Consider the following 23,352-nt stretch of genomic DNA (forward strand, 5'->3'; position numbering starts at 1 on the left):
CGTCTGAAGGTTCAACCGCTATATCAGCTTCGGTAGAGGCTACTTCGGTGGACACAGAGCCCTTTCGAGTTGTAAAGAGCAATTCTAAGAGGGGGAAAAAGAAGCGGGCGCCGCGGACAGCACTGCAGCTTGCACTAGTTCGCATCGCACGCTGGCGAAGGGGGAGGAGGCTCCTCGGGCACACGTGGCCGCCACCACCAGATGGAACTAAAGTGGGGAAATTTAATGATGATTCATGAAGGATAAGCTTCTGCATAGTGCCCTTGAAGTCAGTGATTTCCAGATCGACCCGTCCAATACCTACGATGGAGATTTGGTCATTACCACCAACCGTAATGATTCCACGACTGGAGGTGATGTTGGTAAACCACTGAGACTCTTGGGTGATGTGGCGAGTGCAGCCAGAGTCGATCGTCCAGGTGGGGCCGGGCTCTACCTTGGCCTGAGTAGTGAGGCTAAATGGGAGATTGACTGTGGTAGCAACAGCGATGAGAACGGTGCCACGACGTCCTTGGCGAGTTAGTTTGCGGTTGTTTCCAGAATCACTGTCGTCGCCATCTTCCTCGTCATTGTCTGACTCAAGAGTGCGGTCCTTGTAACGATCTTGGCCGCGTTGTTTGCCGCCATTTCCACGCTTGTTCTTGATACTACTGTTGTTGCCCTTGAAGTTGCAGTTGCTGTTATTTTTGCCGTATCGTCCATTGCCACGTTTGTTCGTGTTCTGGTACGGCTGATCGCGTTTTGAGCTACCCTTGAAGGCGAAGTTAGCGGAAGCTTTTAAAGGCCTCAACATTGGCGAATGTTGTGGCGTGGGCGATCACAGTAGAAACAGACAATGGCGTTGTCACAGCCTTAAGCTTGTGACACAGGAGGTCCGGTAGCCACTAGAGCTTTCCCACCCTTCGTTGCAGAGGTCTCTGGCGTGCCCTTCGCCAAGGTGTAGTGCTCTCGAGCTTGAAGATCGCGAACCTTGCCTTCAATGCTCTGCCTAAGGTCTTCATACGGGATATACTTCCGCTGGTCCTTCCAGATGCGGGGATCGTCCTTCCACGACTTGGGCATCGAGTGGAACAGGTAAATAGACTTCTGTCCCTCGGTCATCACCGATTCGGTGGCTTCTGACGCGGCTTTCATCGCGGCCTCAAGCTTGAGATAGAACTCAGTTAAGTCGGAGCCTTCCTCATATTTGATCTCCATCAAGTAGTGTTGAATGAAGTACGCATCACCATGAAAGGCGGCTCCCTGGTACTTCTGGCAGATGTAGCTAAATATCTCGTAGGATGTTGTGCGATTTTTGATCAGCCGCACGTGCAAGTTATCCATCGTTTTCATCAAGAAGGCTTTGGTCTTGGCTTCTTGTCGACGGCGTTCGCGCTGGCTAAGAGGCTGACGCGTCTCTTTCTTGGCGCGTTTGCGTGCACGGCGAGCCTCACGCTGGTTAAATGGTCGAGCAACCGGGAGGTTTTTACTCTTGATTGACGTGTCGGAGCTGGCTCCAGAGTCTTTGTCCGAGTCCGAGGGCGGCTTGATCTGTCGTCGCTCGCGTGGTAGTCAACAGCGTCGGAGTCGATTTCGATGCTCTTGGTAGTGTTGGCATGCAGTTCATCGTTGGCATCAGACATATCGCTGCCGCTGTCTTCACTCTCGTCTTCAGACAGACCGTCGTAGTCGGGCTGCTTCACGTAGCCGAGTAGGTGCTTGCCATCTACACACGGGACTTCCAGACGTCGTAATTCCCGACACCGATGAGGCGAGGGAAGTCGCCGCTTGAGGTTTGGCTTGGGCTCATAGCCTATAGCTTGTATGACAGGTCGATCAGAAGTAGAGAAAAGAAGAAGACGTACTTGTAGGCGTCAAAAGATGAAATGAGCACTTTATTAGTCTTAGGAGGCCACTAGTAGCTGCGCACCAGCCATTAGTGCTAGAAACGCTTAAGCCAGTCATAACGGCTTAAGCAGGACCTCCTAAATCTCATTATAATGTCTTAGAGAGATACGTTCAAGGTAATCTTACTGTTTAGAGGCTACTTCAACAATCATCAACTTTATCAACATCTGGCCGGCCCTCTTCACAGGGTTGTTGGCTCAGGGCTTCGGTAACTGTAACATGATTCTGTTGGGCGAGGGCCGACATGTTCGTGATCGCGGTGCTGATGACAGTGGCGTTCCTGGTGGACGTGCCTGCGTTGTACATCGTGTTCACTACTCTGTACGTGATCACATTTGGTGTGACGCTGGGTCTTCTCGTGTGGGTGATCACGGCCGACCCGTTCCTGGACTTACTGCGTGCCACGGTTGGTGCCAACTGACTGTTCAACCTCAGTGTGGTGTGGCCTACCCGTACATCGCCGATGCTCTGGACGACTACAGCTACCTGCCCTTCGTGGCACTTATGGTCATCTTTTTTCGTGTTGTCTCTGAAGCTGGTTCCGGAAACGTTAAACAACTCCGCAAAAAAGTGCAGCGCGATTACAAGGAGCGCTACCGCGACCGTCAGTAAGGTTGTGCTGATTTCTGATGACTGAAGAAAAAGTGATCTTTATTTTTTTACTAATAGTCACGTAAAAAAAAGAGTTTATCGTTAGGGTCGAGTGTCCTCCCTGGAGAAGTAGAACACTGGTTTTAGCCAGCCAGACGAGACAGGTGGAATTTTAGTTGGTGGAATTTTACAAAGTAACCTTGTCTGTCTGTCGCTTAAAAAAACATGGTAACATGTAAGTTGGATTGTCGTGGGTGTCTGCAATATTGTGTTAAGCTTTCCGAGCCTTTACAGCGTCGGTTGTGTAGTATACGGTTGTTGTCGCTACATGCATATTTTTCTTGCGACGGCCAGCTAGAAAACAATTTATGTGTCTTCTGTTTAGTCACGATAAAGCAAAAGACTCGTAACTCCAGAATCAGTGAAGTTAATATTGTAAAAATATCACCTAGTATTTTCTTAAAAGACAAAATGATATTATGTAATATCAACTTAGTATTAGTTAAGTATTTATATTTTTCAAAGTTTGAGTAATCTGTTTAAATCCACCAACCAGATGTCGTTAACGTTCGACTAGCTGAAATATTACTAATCAACCTTGAGGGAGATGGAGTCCAGGACAATTATGAGAGTGACGGCAAGGTTGGCGTCGTGTGTTGGCACTGCTGAGCCCATTAATCTAGCGTTACAGGTTGCAGGTTTATTAGACGCACGATGTAGACGAGGCTATCGGTAGAGAACAAGAACAAATACCTTGACTTTGCTCTATCGACATTTAACAACTGCAAGCGTTTGCGGTTTCCTATCTCGATCGGCTTTGTCTGTGTCTGTTAATTCACACCGACTCTGCACGGTTCAGTTAACCGGCTGAACGTTCCAGGATGGACCGTTCCCAAACCGGTTAATCTGGTGGATGGCAAGGAGCGCTTGACAAGAGGACAACAAGGAGGACAACGCTAGAGTAGAAGTTTAGAGGACAGATTTAATTGACTTTAATCTACTTACTTCGGTATTTACCGTTAACAACAACAACATGTTAGCAGCCGCAGCTACGACTCTACCTGGAACGCCGAGCCTGGAACGCCTGATCTGGAACGCCCAAGAATGATGACTACGAAGAGAGCTGAAGTCCTCCTAGGAAGTGGGAACTATTTTCTCTGGGAGTACAACATGCGCATGACCTTGGCAAGGAAGGGGCTTCTGGCGCATGTTCAAGTGGTCAAGCCCGAGAGCGAGATAACCGAGGCGTGGCTTGTGAACGACGCGAAAGCTCTCAGCATTATTGCTCAAGGCGTGGAACGCCAGCATCAGACCAAGATTCGGAACGCCTCGCGTGCCATGGAGGCTTGGGGAACGCTTCGAGAATTTTACAACCGGACGACGCTGCACAATCGTGTTACGATGACACGTCGCCTTCATGAGTTCAAGATGGGGAGTGGAAAGCCTATGGCTACGCATCTGGACGCGTTCGACGAGTTGATTGTTGGTCTTCAGACGCTTGGAGAGCCAATGGACGAGGCACGGCAGCTCGTGATACTACTTAGCAGGCTTCCGGACGAGTATGAGCTTATCGCGTCCATCGTGGAGAACGCTAAAGACGCTTATCGAGGCTAAGGAGAAGTTGCTCAAGGAGTACGAACGCCTCGAGAAGGGGGAGACTACCGCGGAGAAGGCGTTCCAAGCAAACGGGAGCGCTAGGCGTTCCAAGGGCGGCCGAGGGAACGGCCGAAAGGGGAACGGTCCGAGACAGAACGGAACGCTCCAAGGATTGTGCTTCAACTGTGACCAAGTGGGCCACATAAAGCGAGACTGTCCCGTTGGGAACGGTGACAACAATGGTGATGCAGTGTTTGCTGTGCATTGGGTGAGGAACGCTCGGCCGGGTGGCTGATTGACAGTGGTGCGACGTCGCACATGACCCCTCACAAGAAGGACTTTGTCGAGCTCAAGGACCTGGACACTGACATCGAGGTGACGATCGCCGACGGCAAGAAGTTGCGCATCGAAGGAACGGGACCGGTTCAGCTGATGGGTCTGGACGAAAGACGCATTCGTATGGTCGACGTACTGTACATTCCGGGACTCGACAGACGTACTGAACTTCAATCAATCCATACCAAAGTCAAAGCTCAAGAAGTACCCCAAGAGGTGTAGGATAATGCGTCCTAAGACACGTCCTAAAGTGTCCTATTTGTCCTAAATTTTACAGAACAATTTTGGGGATGTGTCCTAAAAAGCGACTAGTCCTTCGTTACAGAATATTATTTTTTATGTCCTCCAGACAGCTCGAACCCAAGGGTTTCAGGTGCACGTTTCTCGGGTACGCCGAGAACGTTAAAGGGTATCGTGTTTACGACTGGAACGCGTCCAAGGTTAAGGTGTCGCGCTCCGTGAAACTGGATGAGCGTGAAATTGGAGGTATACGACACGCTGTTGCCAGCGCCCACAACGGTTGTCCAGGTGGCTAAGAACGGCGATGAAGCTGGCGTTCTAATTGAAGTGGAACGCCTAGCCGTTCCAGACGAACCGATGGAAGAGGTGGAGGAACCTGTCCAAGACGTTGAAATGGACGAGTTGGAACCAGAACAGAGTGGAGCGCTTCAAGCGCTGCCTCCTCCAGTGGAACCAAGAACGGAAGGTTTGGAACTAACAGCGTACCACTCGCCGTCGGAGGCGCTCCCCGAGGAACTCCTGGTATTCCACCCAGATATGGAACGCTCAAGAAGATCGCGAAAGCCTGTGTTTCTACTTGAGAAGGGAACGGCGGATGACGAAGAGCACAAGTCGGACGGAAACGACGGCCCACCAGCTCCGAAGCGTGCCAGGAGCGACGAGAACGGCTTAATCGCCGAGGCAGTCTTAGCGCCTCCTGTCGATGTGGGAGGCGTTCCCGATACCCCTAACGCGTTCCAAGAAGAAGTTGCTAGTGCTAAAGCAAAGGAACGGCGTCAGGGTATGAATGAGAAGGTGCAGACTCGCGCTGGGAGCGGAACGTGGACTATCGTTCCACATGGAACGCCTGCACGTCCTATCGAAAATCGCTGGGTGTTTGTCAAGAAGCGTGACGAGCATGGACAAATTATCCAATACAAGGACGAGCTGAAGAACGCCTTTAAGATGAAGAAACCTGGCGAGGCCAAGGTCATTCTCGGTACGGCGATCAGTTACAATATTCCAAATGGAACGCTCATGATCAAGCAGACAAGATGCATTGACGACGTTGTGGAACGCTTCAATCAGCGTAGCGCCAAGGTGGTGGAAAACCCATGCCCGTCAAATGTGAAGCTATCGACGGCTATGTCGCCGACGATCGAGTTGGAACGCTCCGAGATGGAGTTGGAACGCTTCAAGATGCTGTCGCAGCCGTATCGCTCCTTGCTCGTGTGTCTGGTGTACATGGCTCTGAGCCTGTGCACGAAAGAGGTGCTATGGCCACGACGGATGCACAAGGAAACGGGTCAAGAGCAAGTGGGAGCGATGCAGATTTGGAAGGACGCCATTACACTGGAGAGGAACACTAGATATCACGCAAGGGCCAAGCATGTCGACATCCGTGAGAACGTGGAACGTGGAACGGTCAAGGTCGACTATATCGACACGAAGTTCCAACTGGCCGACATGCTGACGAAGGCACTTGGGATGAAGACCCTGGCGTTCCAGCGCGATGCGACCGGCATTAAGAACAAGGCTACCGTGGAGTAGTGGTGAGTGGGAGTGTTGCAGCTGCACCGGCTCTGCACGGTTAGGCGTGACCGTTGGAGCGGTTACCGAACCGTTCCACTATTGGCTGGAACTTTTTCTGGAATGACATTGGGTAATCACATGTTAGAGCGCTATGATTGGATGAAGGCACATGGCATTAGTGATTACGCCACACTTACGAGAAGACAACAAGAGGAACGCCGCTGAGTAGCGATCCTTAGCGAAGACGAACGCCGTGCAGTAGCGGTGAGTGGGAGTGTTAGTTCACACCGACTCTGCACGGTTCAGTTCACCGGCTGAACGTTCCAGGATGGACCGTTCCCAAACCGGTTAATCTGGTGGATGGCAAGGAGCGCTTGACAAGAGGACAACAAGGAGGACAACGCTAGAGTAGAAGTTTAGAGGACAGATTTAATTGACTTTAATCTACTTACTTCGGCATTTACCGCTTACAACAACAACAGTGTCACAGTGAAATACTAAAGCAAATACTCGTCAGTTTTAAAGCCTGCCATCACTACTGCTTCATTGAAAGCTGACCGAAAGAATTATTTCGTGGGCACTGGTTCACTCAGCAAGGTGGCAAGAAACGTACTTAAGTAAACAAATATCATAAATTTTATCTAGCATCTAATATTTTCATATTTCCAAGTTAATGTTAAATTAATATGTTTTAGTTTTAAGACAATGAGTTTTTATTGGCATTTAATATCTAAAATAGTACTATTACGATTTTAAATATCATATGATATTTGGATCCTTCTTTTTTAGCAGATTACGTGATACAAACAAGCATGACTATTCATAAGTACAACACCTGGTTTATTTAGATGGTGACCAAAGTCAGACGGCTACTAACACCCCGATCCCAGCAAAATGATCGAAGTAAGTTTTCCTGTTTACGAATAGTTTGCCATCCCCGGAAATCCCAGAAGATTAAGAATGAGAGTTAGGTGTCTCCATGGCAGTGTTGTGCTTTGCCAAGAACGATGATTTCAATCATCAATTTTCAGCTTCGGACACATGTCTTTACCGGTTCATTCTCTATGCACTATGACCCTGATGTCATTCTCCTTTGCCATCATCGCGGCGCTGGTCGTCGTGCATGCAGAAGTCACTTACATCAACCATGACGAAGTCAAACCGTTCGCCCAGCCCACACCTACGACTGACTCGGAGAAGGCCGCTGTCAAATACAAGCCGAAACTCTACGTCTCCTACGGCTGTCACCCGTATCCCGCCGTGCAGGCCAATGGATTTGTAAGTGCTGGACTTAAAGGGAGTGGACCGATAGATGGCGAGTGCGAGGGCTCATCTCTGGGCTCTCAAGTGTATTCTCGTTCGATGTGGTACGAGGACAAGTGGGCTATCATGTATGCCTGGTACCTCCCAAAAGGACGAAGCTCCAAGTATCAACGTCGTCATTTCTGGGAAGCCGCTGTTGTCTGGATCGATGATCCTGCTCTCGCCAATTCGACGATTCTCGGTGTGTCATTGAATTATGGCCGACGCCAAAAATCCGAAGTCCCTCTGGAGCTGCAATTCCTTGATGGTTCAAATGTGAAGCTTGAATCATACAGGGGATTTGGAAGACCAAGGCCGAGGCTGCAGTTCACGCAGCTCGAAGGGGAGACCCAGGACCTCATCACGTGGGAACAGCTCACTGATGAAGCACGCGATGGCTTGAGCGATGCCGAATTCAACACCGGACTGTTTTTTAAGAGAACGAGGAGAGAGATGCCACTAAAAGACGGTGTTTTCGAGAAGAGACTGATAGATGCTTATCCGTTTGAATAGTTACAACTATGGGGGTGGGGGCGCTTTATACCGTAGACCCGGTAGCCAAATTCCAATACAAAAACAAACTGAAACCTCTCGAACAGCTCGATGCAGCGCGAGTTTTAGTGTGCCTTTTTCTAACGTTGCTGGCCCTACCGGTAAGTAGGGTTAAATCTTTTATGATGGTAAAAATGTAATCAATGGCGGCTGCGAATCCTACCTACGGCTCGCACGTAAGGGGCCGTTCAACGTGCTCCACTGCAATGCAGCCCACTTTGTGTGTGTGTTTTTAAAGCCAATGTTTGGCTTACTATTCGTTTAATACATTAAACATTATTTTTTGTATAAATGCGGCAAAGGAGGTACCAAGCATTTATGATGGCCCACTTATCCTCGTACCACATCGAACGAGAATACACTTGAGAGCCCAGAGATGAGCCCTCGCACTCGCCATCTATCGGTCCACTCCCTTTAAGTCCAGCACTTACAAATCCATTGGCCTGCACGGCGGGATACGGGTGACAGCCGTAGGAGACGTAGAGCTTCGGCTTGTATTTGACAGCGGCCTTCTCCGAGTCAGTCGTAGGTGTGGGCTGGGCGAACGGTTTGACTTCGTCATGGTTGATGTAAGTGACTTCTGCATGCACGACGACCAGCGCCGCGATGATGGCAAAGGAGAATGACATCAGGGTCATAGTGCATAGAGAATGAACCGGTAAAGACATGTGTCGGAAGCTGAAAATTGATGATTGAATTCATCGCTCATCGCAAAAGTCCGTAAACAGGAAAACTTACCCGATTATTTTGCTGGGATCGGGGTGTTAGTAATGGGCCCCATCCGCCTGACTTTGGTCGCCATCTAATTACTGTACATGTAGACCAGGTGAGCTTTTTGTTTGCGTTTTTTTGTGCTGAATCACGCTTGTATCACGTACTTCGCTAAAACGAGTATGTGATTACAGTCTGTAGCTTTATCGTGACTAAACAGAAGACACCACAAATAGTTTTTAAGCTGGCCGTCGCAAGAAAAATATGCATGTAGCGAAAACGACTTATACTACACAACTGACGCTGTAAAGACTGATGAGCGATAGAATTGCCTTGGAAAGCTCAGCACAAGATTTGCAGACAACTAGGACAATTCAACTTACTGTACTTGTACGCTGTTACTGCACCATGGTTTTTTTAGCGATTTGTAAAATTATGGGATTTGTTCGATTTTAGCAGCATTTATAAATATTACCAGAACAGGGCTCACCTCAGGATGTATATCAATAGGGTACAGACAACGACGGTGAAATCCGCCCGGTGTCTGAACACTATCCTTCATATAAATTAAAAAAATTACGCGCGATAAGAATACCCGCCCAGTTATTTGATTGGTTGAAAGTTGCAGTTTCAGGAGCACAAAATACAAAAACGATTCCAAAATGTACAGAGCCGATGCAGGAATTAACACATCCTGGGTTGATTGTACAAAAACGCCAAATACGCGGATTGGCTGAAACTGGTTTCATTAGTGGGAAAACCATGTTTGGACTCGGGCGTGTTTCAAAGAATATGATTGAATAAAATACAAGGTGAACGTATTTGGATACACGCATCTCGAAAACGTCCACACCCAACGAGGATGGCAGCGCTCGGAACTCTAAGCAAACTCGATCTCCTCTCTCGCTATGGACATGAAGGTCATAAGATGCTAATTCACCTCTCCAATTTGGAACTTGTTGGGCCGTTCATTAGAGACTACACTTTCAACATGAATAAAAGTATAAAGCACAACAAGGAAGGCGGGAATCATAATAAGTGACTGTGTTCTAAACATGGAAGCGGATGGCCGTGGTTTATTTTGCTATCTAGTAAACGAGAATCAACTGTCGCAGATGGCACTGACAATCGAAAAACCCCAAAGACGAAGCTATCATGATAGCTCGTGGTACATCTCGAAGTTGGACCTACAACACTCCCAGTTTTGTAGTAGTGCTGCAATAACGACAAGCGAATACTTAAAGGAGCAAGCTGGTTTTAGCGCAGCCTTAGTGGATGGACATATCACTTCAATGGCGCCTGTCGTCAATAACATAAAGGCATTTCATGGATTCGATATACAGCAGTAACCAGCACTTGTTTATTGTTCAATTTAAAAGGATAAGAAAAAGAAATAATTGATCGTTTGCCTAGCTTCTTGAAGGATTTTTCAGGAAAAATCTAATCATTCCGCGTCTGATGCCAAGTAGATTCGAAAGGGGGGTTATTTCGTGCGTTTGTAGCTATCGGTACTGTTGTTCGAGCTCAAGACAGCGTTTCACCGGTGTGGGTGTGACGGGGTCACACAGCACCTTGCGCAAGAGGAAGTTATCTTCCGAGAGTATACAAACTCTCAGTGAACGGCAGTTCACAGGTCCCCTCTTTTATTAAAGAGAGCGAAGTGACCTAAATAAGGTAGATTGTAAACTGAGTATATTTATAGGTAGGATAAGCTCGGGTTTAATACAAACTATTAGTTACCTATAGAAATGCAATGTCATTTAACCAATGGTTGGCTTTGAACGACTTTGGTACCTTGTACTAAATATCCCGGAGTATGACGTGTCATACTCCTGAAGTGTGAAGTGTCACACTTCATGTAGCCAGGGTACACTTAGGGCTACGTACCCCGTTACATCCTCCTCCACTTAGGTCCGGTTTACCGACCAATCAGAATGAAGAGGTGTTCGTCACAAACTCTCATTCTCAAAGTCGAAATCCATCGACTTGGCCGCGCGAGCGCGGCGGAGGCTCACTTCACAGTTAGAGCTTTGAGCAGCAACCTGTGCGCTCTTCGTCTAGGTCTCCAATTCGACCGTTAACATGCCTCGTGGCACTACTAAGAGCGGTGCTAAGACACGCTCCAAGGCTGGAGCCGGTAAGGCGCAGGCCAAGAGCACTAAGCCTCACGGCAAAGGCTCTGCACTCAAGGAGGCTACTCAGGTCGGTTCCTCGGGTGACGCGGCTGCGGACAAGCGCGCAAGCAGGCGCCGCAGTCCGTCGCCCTCGTCTTCAGACAACCGTCCGAACCCTCGGTTCGTAGAACGCGAGTTCAACTCGGGCAGTGAAGACGATGCCGAGTCCGAGAGCACTCAGGATGCTCCTGCGGGCTCTGTGGGAGGGCACAGCCCATTGCCCAGTGAGCACAAAGATGACAGCGTGCAGTCGCCCGCTAGTGATCACGGTGATCACAGTCCCAGGACCTCTGTGCACTCTGAGAGTCCGGCCGTTAAGGCTAAGGGCGCTCCCAAAGCCGGTGGAAGAGAATCCTCGCAAACGTCTCTCGCTTGCCGAGGGTCTTGCGCGCGCTAAGGCCTCTAAAGCCGAAGGCGCCAAGCCCTCAAAGAAGCGTACCGCCTCTAAGTCTCCACTCCGCGAGGAGAAGGAGACTCGACGCTCCTATCAGAGTCTCTTCGGCTCCTCGGATGAAGAGAAGGAGAAGGAGGAAGAAGAGGAAGAGGAGGGTTCCATTGTTGAGCCCCGGAAGGTCTCGAATGACCTCGACCAGCAGCAGGAGGATTTCCAAGCTGCCCAGCGTGTGCGTGGGGGTTCGGTGGCGGCACCCGTCAGCAAGGGAGCTGCCATCAACTCAAGAGGGTATTGGCCTCCCGAGGAGATCTCTGGGGCTGACCTCTTCTTACAGCTTCTCGTCGCTCCTCGTGGCCTTGTGGGTGGCCATACTTCTAGGGGCATCTATGAACGAGCCCTTGTTCAGAAAGAACAGTTGTTCGTCGACAACTTGGAGGCTGCTCGGTGTGTGCTTCTCGCGCAACACCGCATTCCCCTTAAGGACTTCACGACTTGTCGTAAGAAGCCCGAGACCCGGGGTGGTCTCTATCCTCTTTGGGGATACCCCTGGGTTATGTTCGAGAACTGTCCCACCTGGAGCTGCTGTGAGGACATGCTTTGGGCATAGGTGGAGTCTCTTAAGTACTCACCCACGGAGTTACGGGAACTCCATGAAGATCAGCAGCTGTCCCACATCCTGGACCAGCGTGATCTTCGTGTGAGGTTTGCCCACTTGATCAGCAAGCGTATGCTGCCAAGGGACATCCTGAAGCGCGCGGCTTCTAGCGCTCACGATGAGCGCGGGTACGGTATGTATTCATCGACCGTACCCCGTTCGGGCAAGAAGCCCCGGGCTACTTATGAAGCTGCCGCCGCTTCTGTTCCCAGATTGCGACAGCCTTCAAGCAGTCAAACAGGAGCCGTTCAATCGGCTCCCACGAGTTCTCGGAGTGGGCATAACCCCTCCACTTCACGAGGAGCTGTCGCTTGCCGCGACACCGTTGCTCCTGGAGGATCCGCTCCACGTGGAAGTGGGCTTCTCCATTCCGGTCAAGCAGGGGCGGAGGTGCCCTCGTACGAGTACGAGTACTCGGCGCCTCCCGAGAGCCACTCTCGTCCGAGTGCTCCGACTGCGGGTCCGACACAGGACCCTGAGGTTGACCGCCTCCGTCAACGTGTCCTCGTGCTTGAGATTGCACTTGGCCTTGGGACTGGCGGTAATGCTGCCGCCCAGGCCGGGAATCAGGGCGAGCTCGCTCGTCTTGCGGGCCGCCTGGACCTGGTGGAGCGAGAGGTCGCGAGCCTGCACCTGCGAATGGATCGCCGGGCCTCTTCGTCCGATCTGGACGAGGCCTTTCGCATGATCCGACGGATCGAGGCTTTGCTGCCACGTCCGGAGCCGCCTGCGGCACACTCCCAGACGTACGCGTATGGTGCGTACCCGGCGTACTCAGCGTACTCGGCGTATGGCGCCGGGGTCCGTTCGTATGGAGCCCCTCCGGCGTACGGTCTTGACCGCAGCCTTGCCGTCCCGACCGAGACTTGGGTGCCTGCTCCGACGCCCTCGTCGACGACTGTGACCGGCCCTCGCTTCGAGGAGCTGGGTCAAGGGGGATCTGCGAGTCAGAAACCCCCTGCGGGTCAAAGTACCGCTTAAGACGTCCGACATAGAACGTCGGGTGCGTCGTCATTGACTTTGGAAGGTCGATGGTGTACGACGCACCATGTCTGGCCAGGACTGCAAAAGGTCCGATGAAGCGGTGCTTCAGTTTGTTGCTGCCGACAGAGCTAACAGTGTCTAGAGGTAGGTTCCTCGTGTCTAGCAACACTAAGTCACCAACCTCAAATATACTTAAGTTTCCTCTTCCTTGTTTGTTTGAGTACTCCTTTTGTTTATCTTGGGCCGCTGCCATGGCATCGCGGACCCTGCTGACAATGTTCAGCTTAATATCCATAAAGGATTCCACCTGTTTCCGCAGCGAAACTGGCCTCACATCCGAGACCTGGGAGGAAAGGGCTTTCCGAGCCTCCCCCCCCACTTAGAATAGAGGAGTCAGTGTCTCCTCGAAGAGTGAGAGGCACTCTGGGGTGGCGGAAGCCGTTCAAGTAGAACGGCGTGAACCCCGTGGACGCGTGCACCGCGTTGCTGAGCGCAAACTCAACAACTAGAAGCTGCGACGACCACGTACGTGACGCTGCCGCGCACACACTGCGCAGAGTGTCCTCGAGCACTCGATTGACGCGCTCTGTTTGGCCCACTGTCTGCGGATGATCCGCAGTGGACATCTGCAGGCGAGTTCCCAGTAAAGGGAACAGCGTTTTCCAAAACGCAGCAGTGAACCGCGGGTCTCGGTCCGAGACAATCGTCTCCGGGAGACCGTGATAGCGGAGCACGCCATCGACGAACAACCTTGCGGTTTGTTCGCCCGTTACAGTGACGGGAACTAGAGCAAGATGTATCATCTTGCTCAGCCGACACACAACACCAAAATTTCGGTGTTGCCGTATCCGTCGGCGGGAAGTCCAAAGATGAAGTCAAGACTCATCGACTTCCAACAGTCAGCCGGTACGGGCAGGCTCTGTAGTGGAGCTGAAGAGTGCCCTGCGGGTTTGACCCGCTGACATGTTTCACATGTCTTGACGTATCGGGCAATCCACTTGTGCATGTGGGTCCACCAGAATGACTGAGAGACCGACAGAAAGGTCTTCTCGCGGCCCAAGTGGCCGCTGGAGGGCGCGTCATGCGCCTCCGCGAGGATGTCGAACTTCAGATCCTCGTCGTTGGGTACAACCACACGTGGAGGATCAGTGGGCTCCACCCGATAATAGAGGAGGCCCTCCTTCAACTCATATCGGTGGAGCCGTGAGCGCTGTCGCGACGAGAGCCAGTCGGACTTCGCGCTCGCTCCGGCCTTAAGGAACTTGACGATAGGCGCGACAGCCTCATCGTCCCGATACGCCATGCGTATCCGATCATATAGATCCGTTGTCACCCGCGTGATGTGGGCCAACTCATAGTCGGGACGCCGAGAGAGGGCGTCCGCAAGCACGTTGAGCTTGCCCGGCTTGTATTCGACGCGGAAGTTGTATTCCGCGAAGAAGGACAGCCACCTCGCCATCCTTTGGGAGAGGTGAGGCGAGTTAGTCGCCGTCCTCAAGGACGCGTGGTCTGTGTAGATCACAAAGGGCCTCGAGCCCAGAAGGTGAACACGGAACTTCACAAGGGCATATTTCATTGCCAGGAGCTCCTTGTCATGGACAGGGTAGTTCCGCTCGGCGGCTTTGAGCTGCCGGGACTGGAACGAGATGACTCGTTCCTGTCCAGCCGTGTCGTCCTGCAGCAATGCACACCCGATGGCGTAATCGAAGGCATCGCAGACGACGCTAAACGGCTTCGTCTCGTCCGGCAGAGCCAGGACAGGGGCCTCTTGGAGACTGGCCTTGATGCTGTCAAAAGCATCCTGGTGCTCTTGTTCCCAGCGCCAGTCGACGTCCTTCTGAAGGAGGCTCGACAAGGGCTTAGCGAAGCCCGCGTACCCAGCGCTGTACTTGTGAAGGTAGTTGGCCAAGCCCAACCACTTTCGAAGATCCTTCTGGGATCGGGGCGTCGGCCATGCTGCTATGGCCTTGACCTTGTCTGGGTCAGCCCGAACGCCCACGTTGCTGACGAAGCAACCGAGAGCTTTAATCTCTGGTGACGCGAAAACGCACTTGTCGATGTTGGCGTAGAGCTTGTTCGCTCGCATCACGTCCAACACTCGACGGAGGTGTCCTAGATGCACCTCCATGGCCGTCTTGCCTCCCTCGGCACGGCTATGGACGAATATGTCGTCGAAGTACGTCTGTACGAAGGTACGCAAAGGGCGGAACAATTGCGTCACCAGGCGATTGAACGTCGCCGGGGCGTTAGACAAGCCCTGCGGCATGACGAGCCACTCCCAAAGCATGCCGCTTGGAGTGCTTACCGCGGTGAGCGAGATGTCACTCTCTCGCATCAGGATTTGGTAGTATCCGTCTACCAAATCCAGCGCACTGTACAGTACGCTCCCGGCCATGTTGTTCAACAACACATCCTTTCGTGGGATCGGTGTTTGGGCCGGCAACGCTGCGTTGTTCAGCTTGTTATAAGCGTGAACCAGACGCCACTTTCCGTTCGGCTTCCGAACGCAGAAAGTCGGCGTCGAGTGCGGGGATTTCGATTCCCGCACCATGCCCGCCTTCGTTTCGCGGCGAAGAAGGCATCAATGACCTAGCACTGTTCGCGCGCGAGAGGCCATTGCCTCGTGACACAATACTTTGTGCCGGGCACGAGATCAATCTCGTGCCGTACGCCTCGATCCGGTGGGAGTTGGGTCGGTGGGTGTTTGTTCACCACGTCCGCATACTCCGGCACCAAAGACTACACCGGATCCTTGGGGTTCTTGAGAATCTCAGAACCCAAGCGCGCCTGACGCTGCTTGTTCATGTCTTCCAGGACGTTCTCGTCCAAGACAGAGGAGGAGTTCAGCTCCTCCTGAGTGGTCTCAGGTCTCATGAGTACCATCTCAGCAATCTCTCCAGCCTTGAGGTTGGCCAGGAAAGACTCAGCCGTCATTTCCTTGAGGTTCAGTATCTCCGCAACCTCTGGCAACGGCTCCAAGTGGACACCAGATGCCTTGACGGGTAAACCTGTCTCGCCATCGAAGATGTGATAACACTCTTCCACCGGCCCTGTCGGAGGAGCCCGGGCCCTGGACTCCGAGTCGCTTGAAGCGACGTCGTTGCCGACGGCGTCTGTGACGGGGAGCTTTGCTGCCCACGTCTAGGGATGTCGTCGCTACGACATCCGAGGCACTCGTGGCCTCGTGTGGTACTGTTGTACCCACACAGGAAGCGTGTTCAACGCCTTCCTCTTCAGTTAAGGTCTGGGCGACCGCGTGTGGCACTGTGTTACCCACACAGGAAGCGTATCCGACGTCTTCCTCTTCAGTTAAGGTCTGGGCGACCGTGAGTGGAACTCTGTTACCCACTCTGAACACGCTGTTCTCAGTGTTCATGACAGCTGCAGCTGTCTGCGGAACTAAGTTACCCGCCTGTGGACCTAAGTTACCCACTTGGCCAGCGCCTCTTCTGGGCACGACCACCATCAAAACATCCTCGGAGTCGTCATATACGTCGACGACTCCCAAGCATCTGCCGGATGCTTTGGTACCCTGGCAGCCCTCGCGGGCGCCCCGGGTCCTGACAGAGGTGGGAACATGACTCACCAATGCTCTGTCGGACTGCGCAGGGCGGCTGGCACCGATTGCCTTGCCTCGCCAGTCGATCCAGGGCTCGTGCTTCTCAAGCCAGGGCATGCCCAGGATCATATCATATGGATCCATATCGAGAACAGTGAACTGTTCGAGGCTGTCAAAGTCTTCAAACTTGACAGCCAGATCCACTTGGACGTTGGGGACAGTGACGACCTTCCCGTCGGCCAGTCGCACTGACACCGTCCCGTTGCCCTTGCTTTCTCTCAAAGCTTCGGACAACTTGTTGCTGTTACGAGCAACCGTCTGGCGGCGTGCGAAATTCTTCGACGCCCCAGAGTCAATCAAGATTCTAAAGGGATGATCGTATCCCCGTACACATCCGTGTACTACGAGCAACCCGCCGCTGCTCTTCGCCGATTCGAGAGTGCGAAGACTCTCAGGGGCTAAGTCCCCGTGGTACGCGCCACCCGCGCACCCATCACGAAGACTTAGTTCTTCCCCAGTAGGGCGCCCCGCCCCTACTGGTTCCCTGCGTTCCCCTGTCCCCGGGATCCTGGCTTCTGCCAGCGACCCTTGAGGACGGGCTTGGGGAAGGACCGTCTGCGGAGTCTTTCCGCGGGACAGTCGCGCTTGAAATGGCCCATCTTCCCACAGCCGAAGCAGCGGATGTCACGCTGTTCGGCGGACCCGAGTTCCATGGGAACTGGTCCGTTGGGGCTTGTTCGACCGGGAGCCGACAAGGAGCTCCCAGGCCACGCTGAGGCCGGCGTACGCGCCTGGCGATGGCTGTACTCTTCTTGAAGAGCCACTTGAATCGCCTCTTCAAGGGTGCTTGCCTGCACCCGGAAAAGCTGAGTGCGTGCGGGGCCCACTCGAAGGCCGTCCATGAACACAGTCATCTTGATGTGTTCATTGAGTGGGTTTCCCACTAGGGACGCCGTGAGCTCCCGTATCTCTTGCACATACTCGTGCAGTTCGCGCCTTCCTTGTTTACACGCGAGGAAGCGCGAACGCTGGCGGTACTCGTAGTTCGCCGGGAGGAACGCGGCTCGGAGCTGTTCGCACAGCTGAGCCCAGGATGTGAAACATCCAGGGGATGTTGCTTCCCGAGTGTACACCCAACTCTTAGCACGACCGCTAAGGTTGGAGAGTGCAAAAGCAACACGCAGTTGCTCGGTCGAGATCAGAGCCGCGTCCATCGCGAGCTCTACTTCTCGGACCCAGAAGTGAAGGTTCTCGCCTTCCTTCCCTTCATACGGCTTTACCTTCAGCCGTATTGGCTTCGGGTGAGGCGGATTTCCTTCCGCCGCCGGAGCCTGCAGGTTCTCCCGCACATGCGCGATGAGGCCCTGCTCGTACGCGTCGAATGCATTGACGCGCTCGAGCTGCTCAGCCGGTGTTGACACCATCAGGCTCTGCAGGGCCTCCATCCCGAAGATGCCTGCCATCGTCCGAACCGACTCGAACTGAGAGTCGTTCAAATGGGAGAAGTCGTTCCTATCCATGGCAACGAACTTCGGAGGTTCAGGTAGTCTACCCGCGATGGCGTGGATTGACTACAAGGGCTACCAAGTGTGACGGGGTCACACAGCACCTTGCGCAAGAGGAAGTTATCTTCCGAGAGTATACAAACTCTCAGTGAACGGCAGTTCACAGGTCCCCTCTTTTATTAACGAGAGCGAAGTGACCTAAATAAGGTAGGTTGTAAACTGAGTATATTTATAGGTAGGATAAGTTCGGGTTTAATACAAACTATTAGTTACCTATAGAAATGCAATGTCATTTAACCAATGGTTGGCTTTGAACGACTTTGGTACCTTGTACCAAATATCCCGGAGTATGACGTGTCATACTCCTGAAGTGTGAGGTGTCACACTTCATGTAACCAGGGTACACTTAGGGCTACGTACCCCGTTACAGTGGGAATGTGATCGAACTTATATGAAAGATCCGATGTACAACGGTATTTTTTTTAGTCTTATAGGCAAATATGGGAATAAACAAAACGTTCCATCGGCGTTCGATTACGTTCACAAAATACCAATCACCAATTTCGCCTGGATTTTTAACTACTACATTACAGCAGGCATGGCAGACTAATTTTCCTATGACCGTGGGAAACAATTAGGTGCACAGATATTGCTAGCTTTAATGGACCTGAAGATTCATTTAAAGTTCTGCTCGGTCCATATTCGCTTCAATGTGATGGATAAATTTACGACCCTGAAACTGAATCTACAGTCTGTAAAGGACGACGTATTTGCGCTACAAAAAGCATCGACTACGATCTAATAATTTCGAAGAGATATCCAGCTAAAATAAACCTTGATTACAAAGCAGGTCGTCGATGAGTATGTTTGCACATACATTCAAGCTATTCACCCTACCGATTGGTGTGTTGTTGGCAACATGCAGCCTATGTCTGAAGAAAGCAAGTGGCTGTTGGCGTCCTGGAGCAATACACCCCGATACGGTGACGCGCTGCCTTGATTTGGAGTTCGCACAACCAGTGCTATAGAGGGCGACAGCGGCGGCTTGCTGTGGCATGGTGTGCGGACCAAACTAGCTCTTGGCTCTTTAATAGCCTATTGCTCGCGTGTTCTAAAGCTCTTCCAGAAAAGAAAGAAAACCGTGCAGGACTGGAATATTACTGATGCTGACGTCACTCCGTATGCGCTCAGATTGTTTAGCGAGGAGAAGGCCAGAGTAATTCAACAGAATATGCTTCCCAGTGACCCACCGATCTTCTATTTATTCGATGCATTCGACTTGCGGTCTACAAATGGCAGTGCTCACCAGTATGAGGTAAACATGCATAACGGTTTCTGTCCTAGATGCACTGTTGCAGAGCAGCTCAAGCTACCATGTCGCCATTTTATTTACTGGAGATCAAAGCAAATTATCAGTGCTCTTTCTAGATATGATGTGATGACCTATTTCCATGACGGATACAAAGTGACAGCAATGAGCGAAGCATTTAGGTCCATTTATCTTCGTCTGTCTAAATACGACCAGCTTCGTTTGAGTTCAGATGTTTTTCCGCCACCCCTGTACCACCAGGCAGGATCCTATTTCGTAAGATCGAAGGAAGCCGCGGAATATATACGAGGTAAGAAGTCAACAGCAAATAGAGGATGGTGTCCAGCAGCAGCAAAACGATCGGCCGGTTTGGGTACACAACAGACTGTAGTAGACGGTTAGAGTGAGGAAATTACAAAATTCTTCGACGGCAAAGTTATGGCTGCCCGTACGGCGAAGCGAGCTGAGTACCGTTGCAGCAGATGTGGCAATTCCGCCATATCGATCAAAGCTGTACAATACCCAAGCTGACGTTAAAGAGATCAGCGTAGGAATCGTACCAGGGGTCTATGTTGTGGGCAATTGTCCATTTGAAGCATGCGATAGTAGGGCTGCGGGTCAAAATTCAAATGCTCAAAAATCTGTTTTAAAAAAGGGCTTGCTGCTAAAACAAAACACACAAAGTTATATCGTTAATAAAAATCATGTGTGGTTTTAAATCATTTGGGATTAGATTCCCTGCTCACTTGAAGTAACAACTCGGGTTTTGTGAGCTGCGAGTAATCAGTGCAAAATATTAAATGAATTACCTTCAAACCACTACGAGGGCTTCATTGTGGCGTAGGTTGTCAAAGTCATAGCAAGGCACAGGTTAGAATTTGGTCATTTAATTGACAAACACGTACGTACCCAGTACACCGGCAAACATTGCTTCATCCCCAGCGCCCACTTAGCTCAAAATACATCCCCCTCTCAGTCCCAACCGGTCGCTTGCGAACACAATCGAGACGTGTTGGAACCTCCCGATGTTGTTCTTCTCATGATCCAAGCCGCTCAATACAAGATAACAAAGTCAGGGTAGAATTGCGAGTCTTCAGAGACGTTGGGATGGCTCCGTATCGCCACAACCTTGATCTGCTCTCAGGCTTCGCAGCACCGGGCCTTGTTACCACACCTATCACTACTACTGTGGCGTTTAGCTAAGGTTTGGCTATAGAATCTTTGGATGAGACAATGCAGGGAGGAACATTTCCCAGTTGGATAACCTTTCGCAGGTTGAAGCTAATACAATAACAAATTAAGTAAGACTGAAATCATTCGTTCAATGTCCCACGTTGGCCAACTGTAATTGGCTATATGCATCAGTACTAGTGTTTCTTTCCCATGGTTTTGTCATTGCTTCCGGTAGACATTATCAGACGGGTTTATACGGAAGCTCTCAATTATAACAAGGGCACATAACCCTATCACAGCAAAATGAATTGTATCGCTACAGCTGAACATCAAGCCGCTTGCTTTTCCGCGTACTTGATTCGAGAAAGCTGAGTCGTTAGTTACTGAATCGACTTGGCGCAGAAAAGCATATTGTGTTAGTGTGCGAGACCCATACTTAGGACAGGTTGCTGTAAGACTAATTGAGGCCGAAGAGAGAAAATCTAACGATCATTACGAAATATACGAAGGCCCACACTAGTGCTCATTGCTGTTTAAGAACTTGGTGATTACGTGCTCTTCCTCACTTCATGTGGCTCTTTTGTTTGTAAGCTGCGAAAATTCCGTGTAAGTCGTTAATCTCCTCCAAACCTTTCATCCATACAATTACAAGCATATACAATACTACGTGCATATACGCACGTTCGAAAGCGATCGCCATGTCTTGTTAAAGAAGACATGTGTGGGCTGTAGTCGCGTACGATACTGATTTTGCATGAGCCGGTATTAAGATTAAATAAGAAGAGCTTGTTGGCGGGACTGCGCGCGCAGGTCTTAAAGGAAGAAATAAAAAAAAATCCTCACTGTGAGGCATCTAGACTAAGTTGTATTATATCCAATCATATTGTTTGTGGCCCCCACCTGATAAATGTGCCGTTCGTTGAGGTACATTGCTGATAAATATCCTTCGCCTCATCGCTTTTTGAAAAATTGTCACCTGTCTCCTAAAACCTCTGTTCTAATTCTCCAGGGACGGCACTCGACCCTAAAGAGAAACTCTAAGCTCTTAACATGACTTATTAGTAAAACAAAATAAAGATCACTGTTTCTTCAGGCTTCAAAAGCAGCACAACCTAACTGACGGTCGCGGTAGCGCTACTTGTAATCGCGCTGCACTTCCTCTGTGGATTTGTTCAACGTCTCCGGAACCAGCTTCAGAGACAGCAAGAAAAATATGTCCAGAAGCGTCACGAAGGGCAGGTAGCTCTAGTCATCCAGAGCGTCGGTGATATACGGGTAGGCCACACCACACTGAGGTTGCACAGCCAGCTGGCAGCAATGCCGATGGACGTGGCTGTGGCACGCACCAAGACCGGGACCAGGTCGGCTGTGATCACCCACACGAGACGATCCAGCGTCACACCGAATGCGATCACGTACAGAGTAGTGAAGACGATGGACAACGCAGGCACGTCCACCAGGAACGCCACCGTCATCAGCACGCCATCACGAACATACCGGCCCCGCCCCACAGGATCATGTTACGGTTACCGAAGCGGTGAGCCAATACCCCCGTGAATAAAGCCGGCCAGATGTTGATAAAGTTGATGGTCAACGTCCCCACACGCGGGTCCGGGATACCGGAGTGTTTTTTTAGAAGGAATTAGAGAAGTAGAGCACGGTGTTGATACCCGACAATTGCGGTGCGCAAGACAAGAGGATGGCGGCGCCCATCTGGAGACGGTACTTGAGTGCGAACAGGGAGCCCGGCTCAGCCGACACCTGGGTCAGACCCTGTTCGGCTTAGTCCACGACTCGAGCCACGACAGTGGAGTGTACATGTTCTCCTCGCTGTAGAGACGTGCAAGGACCCGCTTGGCTTCCTCTCGGCGGTTCTTCATGAGCAGCCACGTCGGACTCTCCACACACATCGACGGAGCCATGAGTAGGAACAGCACGGCCAGAACCATAGCCAGGTAGCGCCAGCCCGAGCTTTGTGTTGGCGAAGAAGAAGAAGATAGCTGGGAAAAGGATGCCGATTGTCACCGATATCTGCAGTCACAGACACAGGATGTTACGCATGTGTGGCGGGGTCAACTCGTTCATGTATGCACCGAACGTACCCGTACCCGACGCGACGCCGGCGATCAGACGACCGGCCGAGAACCCCAAGACGTTCGACACGGACGTCTCGACCACGGCACCAGCGAACATGCTGACCAACAGCAGCTTCTTGCGGCTCCAGTGGAGCCTCCACAGGTTGCTGAAGTGGCCGCAGACAAACGAGCCGATCATGCCACCGAAGATCCACGCGTTCACGGAGAACGTCCATTCGAGCTTCGAGTGGCCCGGGAACCTGAGGCATGTGTCGTCGGCCAAAGGCCGCGCGTTGCACTTTTCGGTGTTGTTGTACTGCTACAGGTTAAACTGTGACGACGACAAACCGCCCTGGAAGGGCTGCCGTAGCGCCACCAGGATGCTCGTGTACATGATCATGTTGGACTTGATCTGTCGGGCTGCGGTCTTTCGGGCCTCGTCGAAGACGGGCACGTTGTCGGTCCCTGGGCGTTGTGGCCTCGGAATAGACCGAGTCGGTCTGTGTTCTGGACGGCATGGTGTCACGACTCGATTTGAGCTGTCGAGGGCTGTAGTGGTTGTGGGAGGTGAGCTTGTGGCTGTTTGACCGACTCGCTCTCGCTTGTGTTGCGTTGAGCGGTACTTTGATTATTGGAAACTGCGCTTAAGACCCCACTAAACATTCGAGCTCAGGTAATATTTTCTGGACACTGAATGTCGCGCTGCTGGGATTGGGTTAGTCACTTAAAATCTATGCAACATGCATATGTACTACTGTACGTGAAATCATTCAAATCGACTGTCTATGCGAAGATAG

General features: G+C 51.4%; 2 protein-coding genes across 2 annotated transcripts; one reads left to right on the forward strand and one right to left on the reverse strand.

Moving 5' to 3' along the window:
* Positions 1-7,233: 7,233 nt before the first annotated feature.
* PITG_04200 (NPP1-like protein) lies at positions 7,234-7,977 on the forward strand (the record flags this gene model as incomplete). Its single annotated transcript, XM_002905834.1, has 1 exon — positions 7,234-7,977. The coding sequence occupies one exon, from the start codon at positions 7,234-7,236 to the stop codon at positions 7,975-7,977; it is 744 nt and encodes a 247-aa protein (XP_002905880.1).
* A 13,500-nt stretch (positions 7,978-21,477) lies between these two features.
* PITG_04201 (uncharacterized protein) lies at positions 21,478-21,955 on the reverse strand (the record flags this gene model as incomplete). The annotated part of the gene is made up of 2 exons (XM_002905835.1): positions 21,478-21,504; positions 21,827-21,955. 2 exons carry the CDS (start codon positions 21,953-21,955, stop codon positions 21,478-21,480), a joined length of 156 nt encoding a protein of 51 aa, XP_002905881.1.
* Positions 21,956-23,352: the final 1,397 nt, after the last annotated feature.

Source organism: Phytophthora infestans, genomic scaffold (genome assembly GCF_000142945.1).
Source record: "Phytophthora infestans T30-4 supercont1.5 genomic scaffold, whole genome shotgun sequence".
NCBI lineage: Eukaryota > Oomycota > Peronosporomycetes > Peronosporales > Peronosporaceae > Phytophthora > Phytophthora infestans.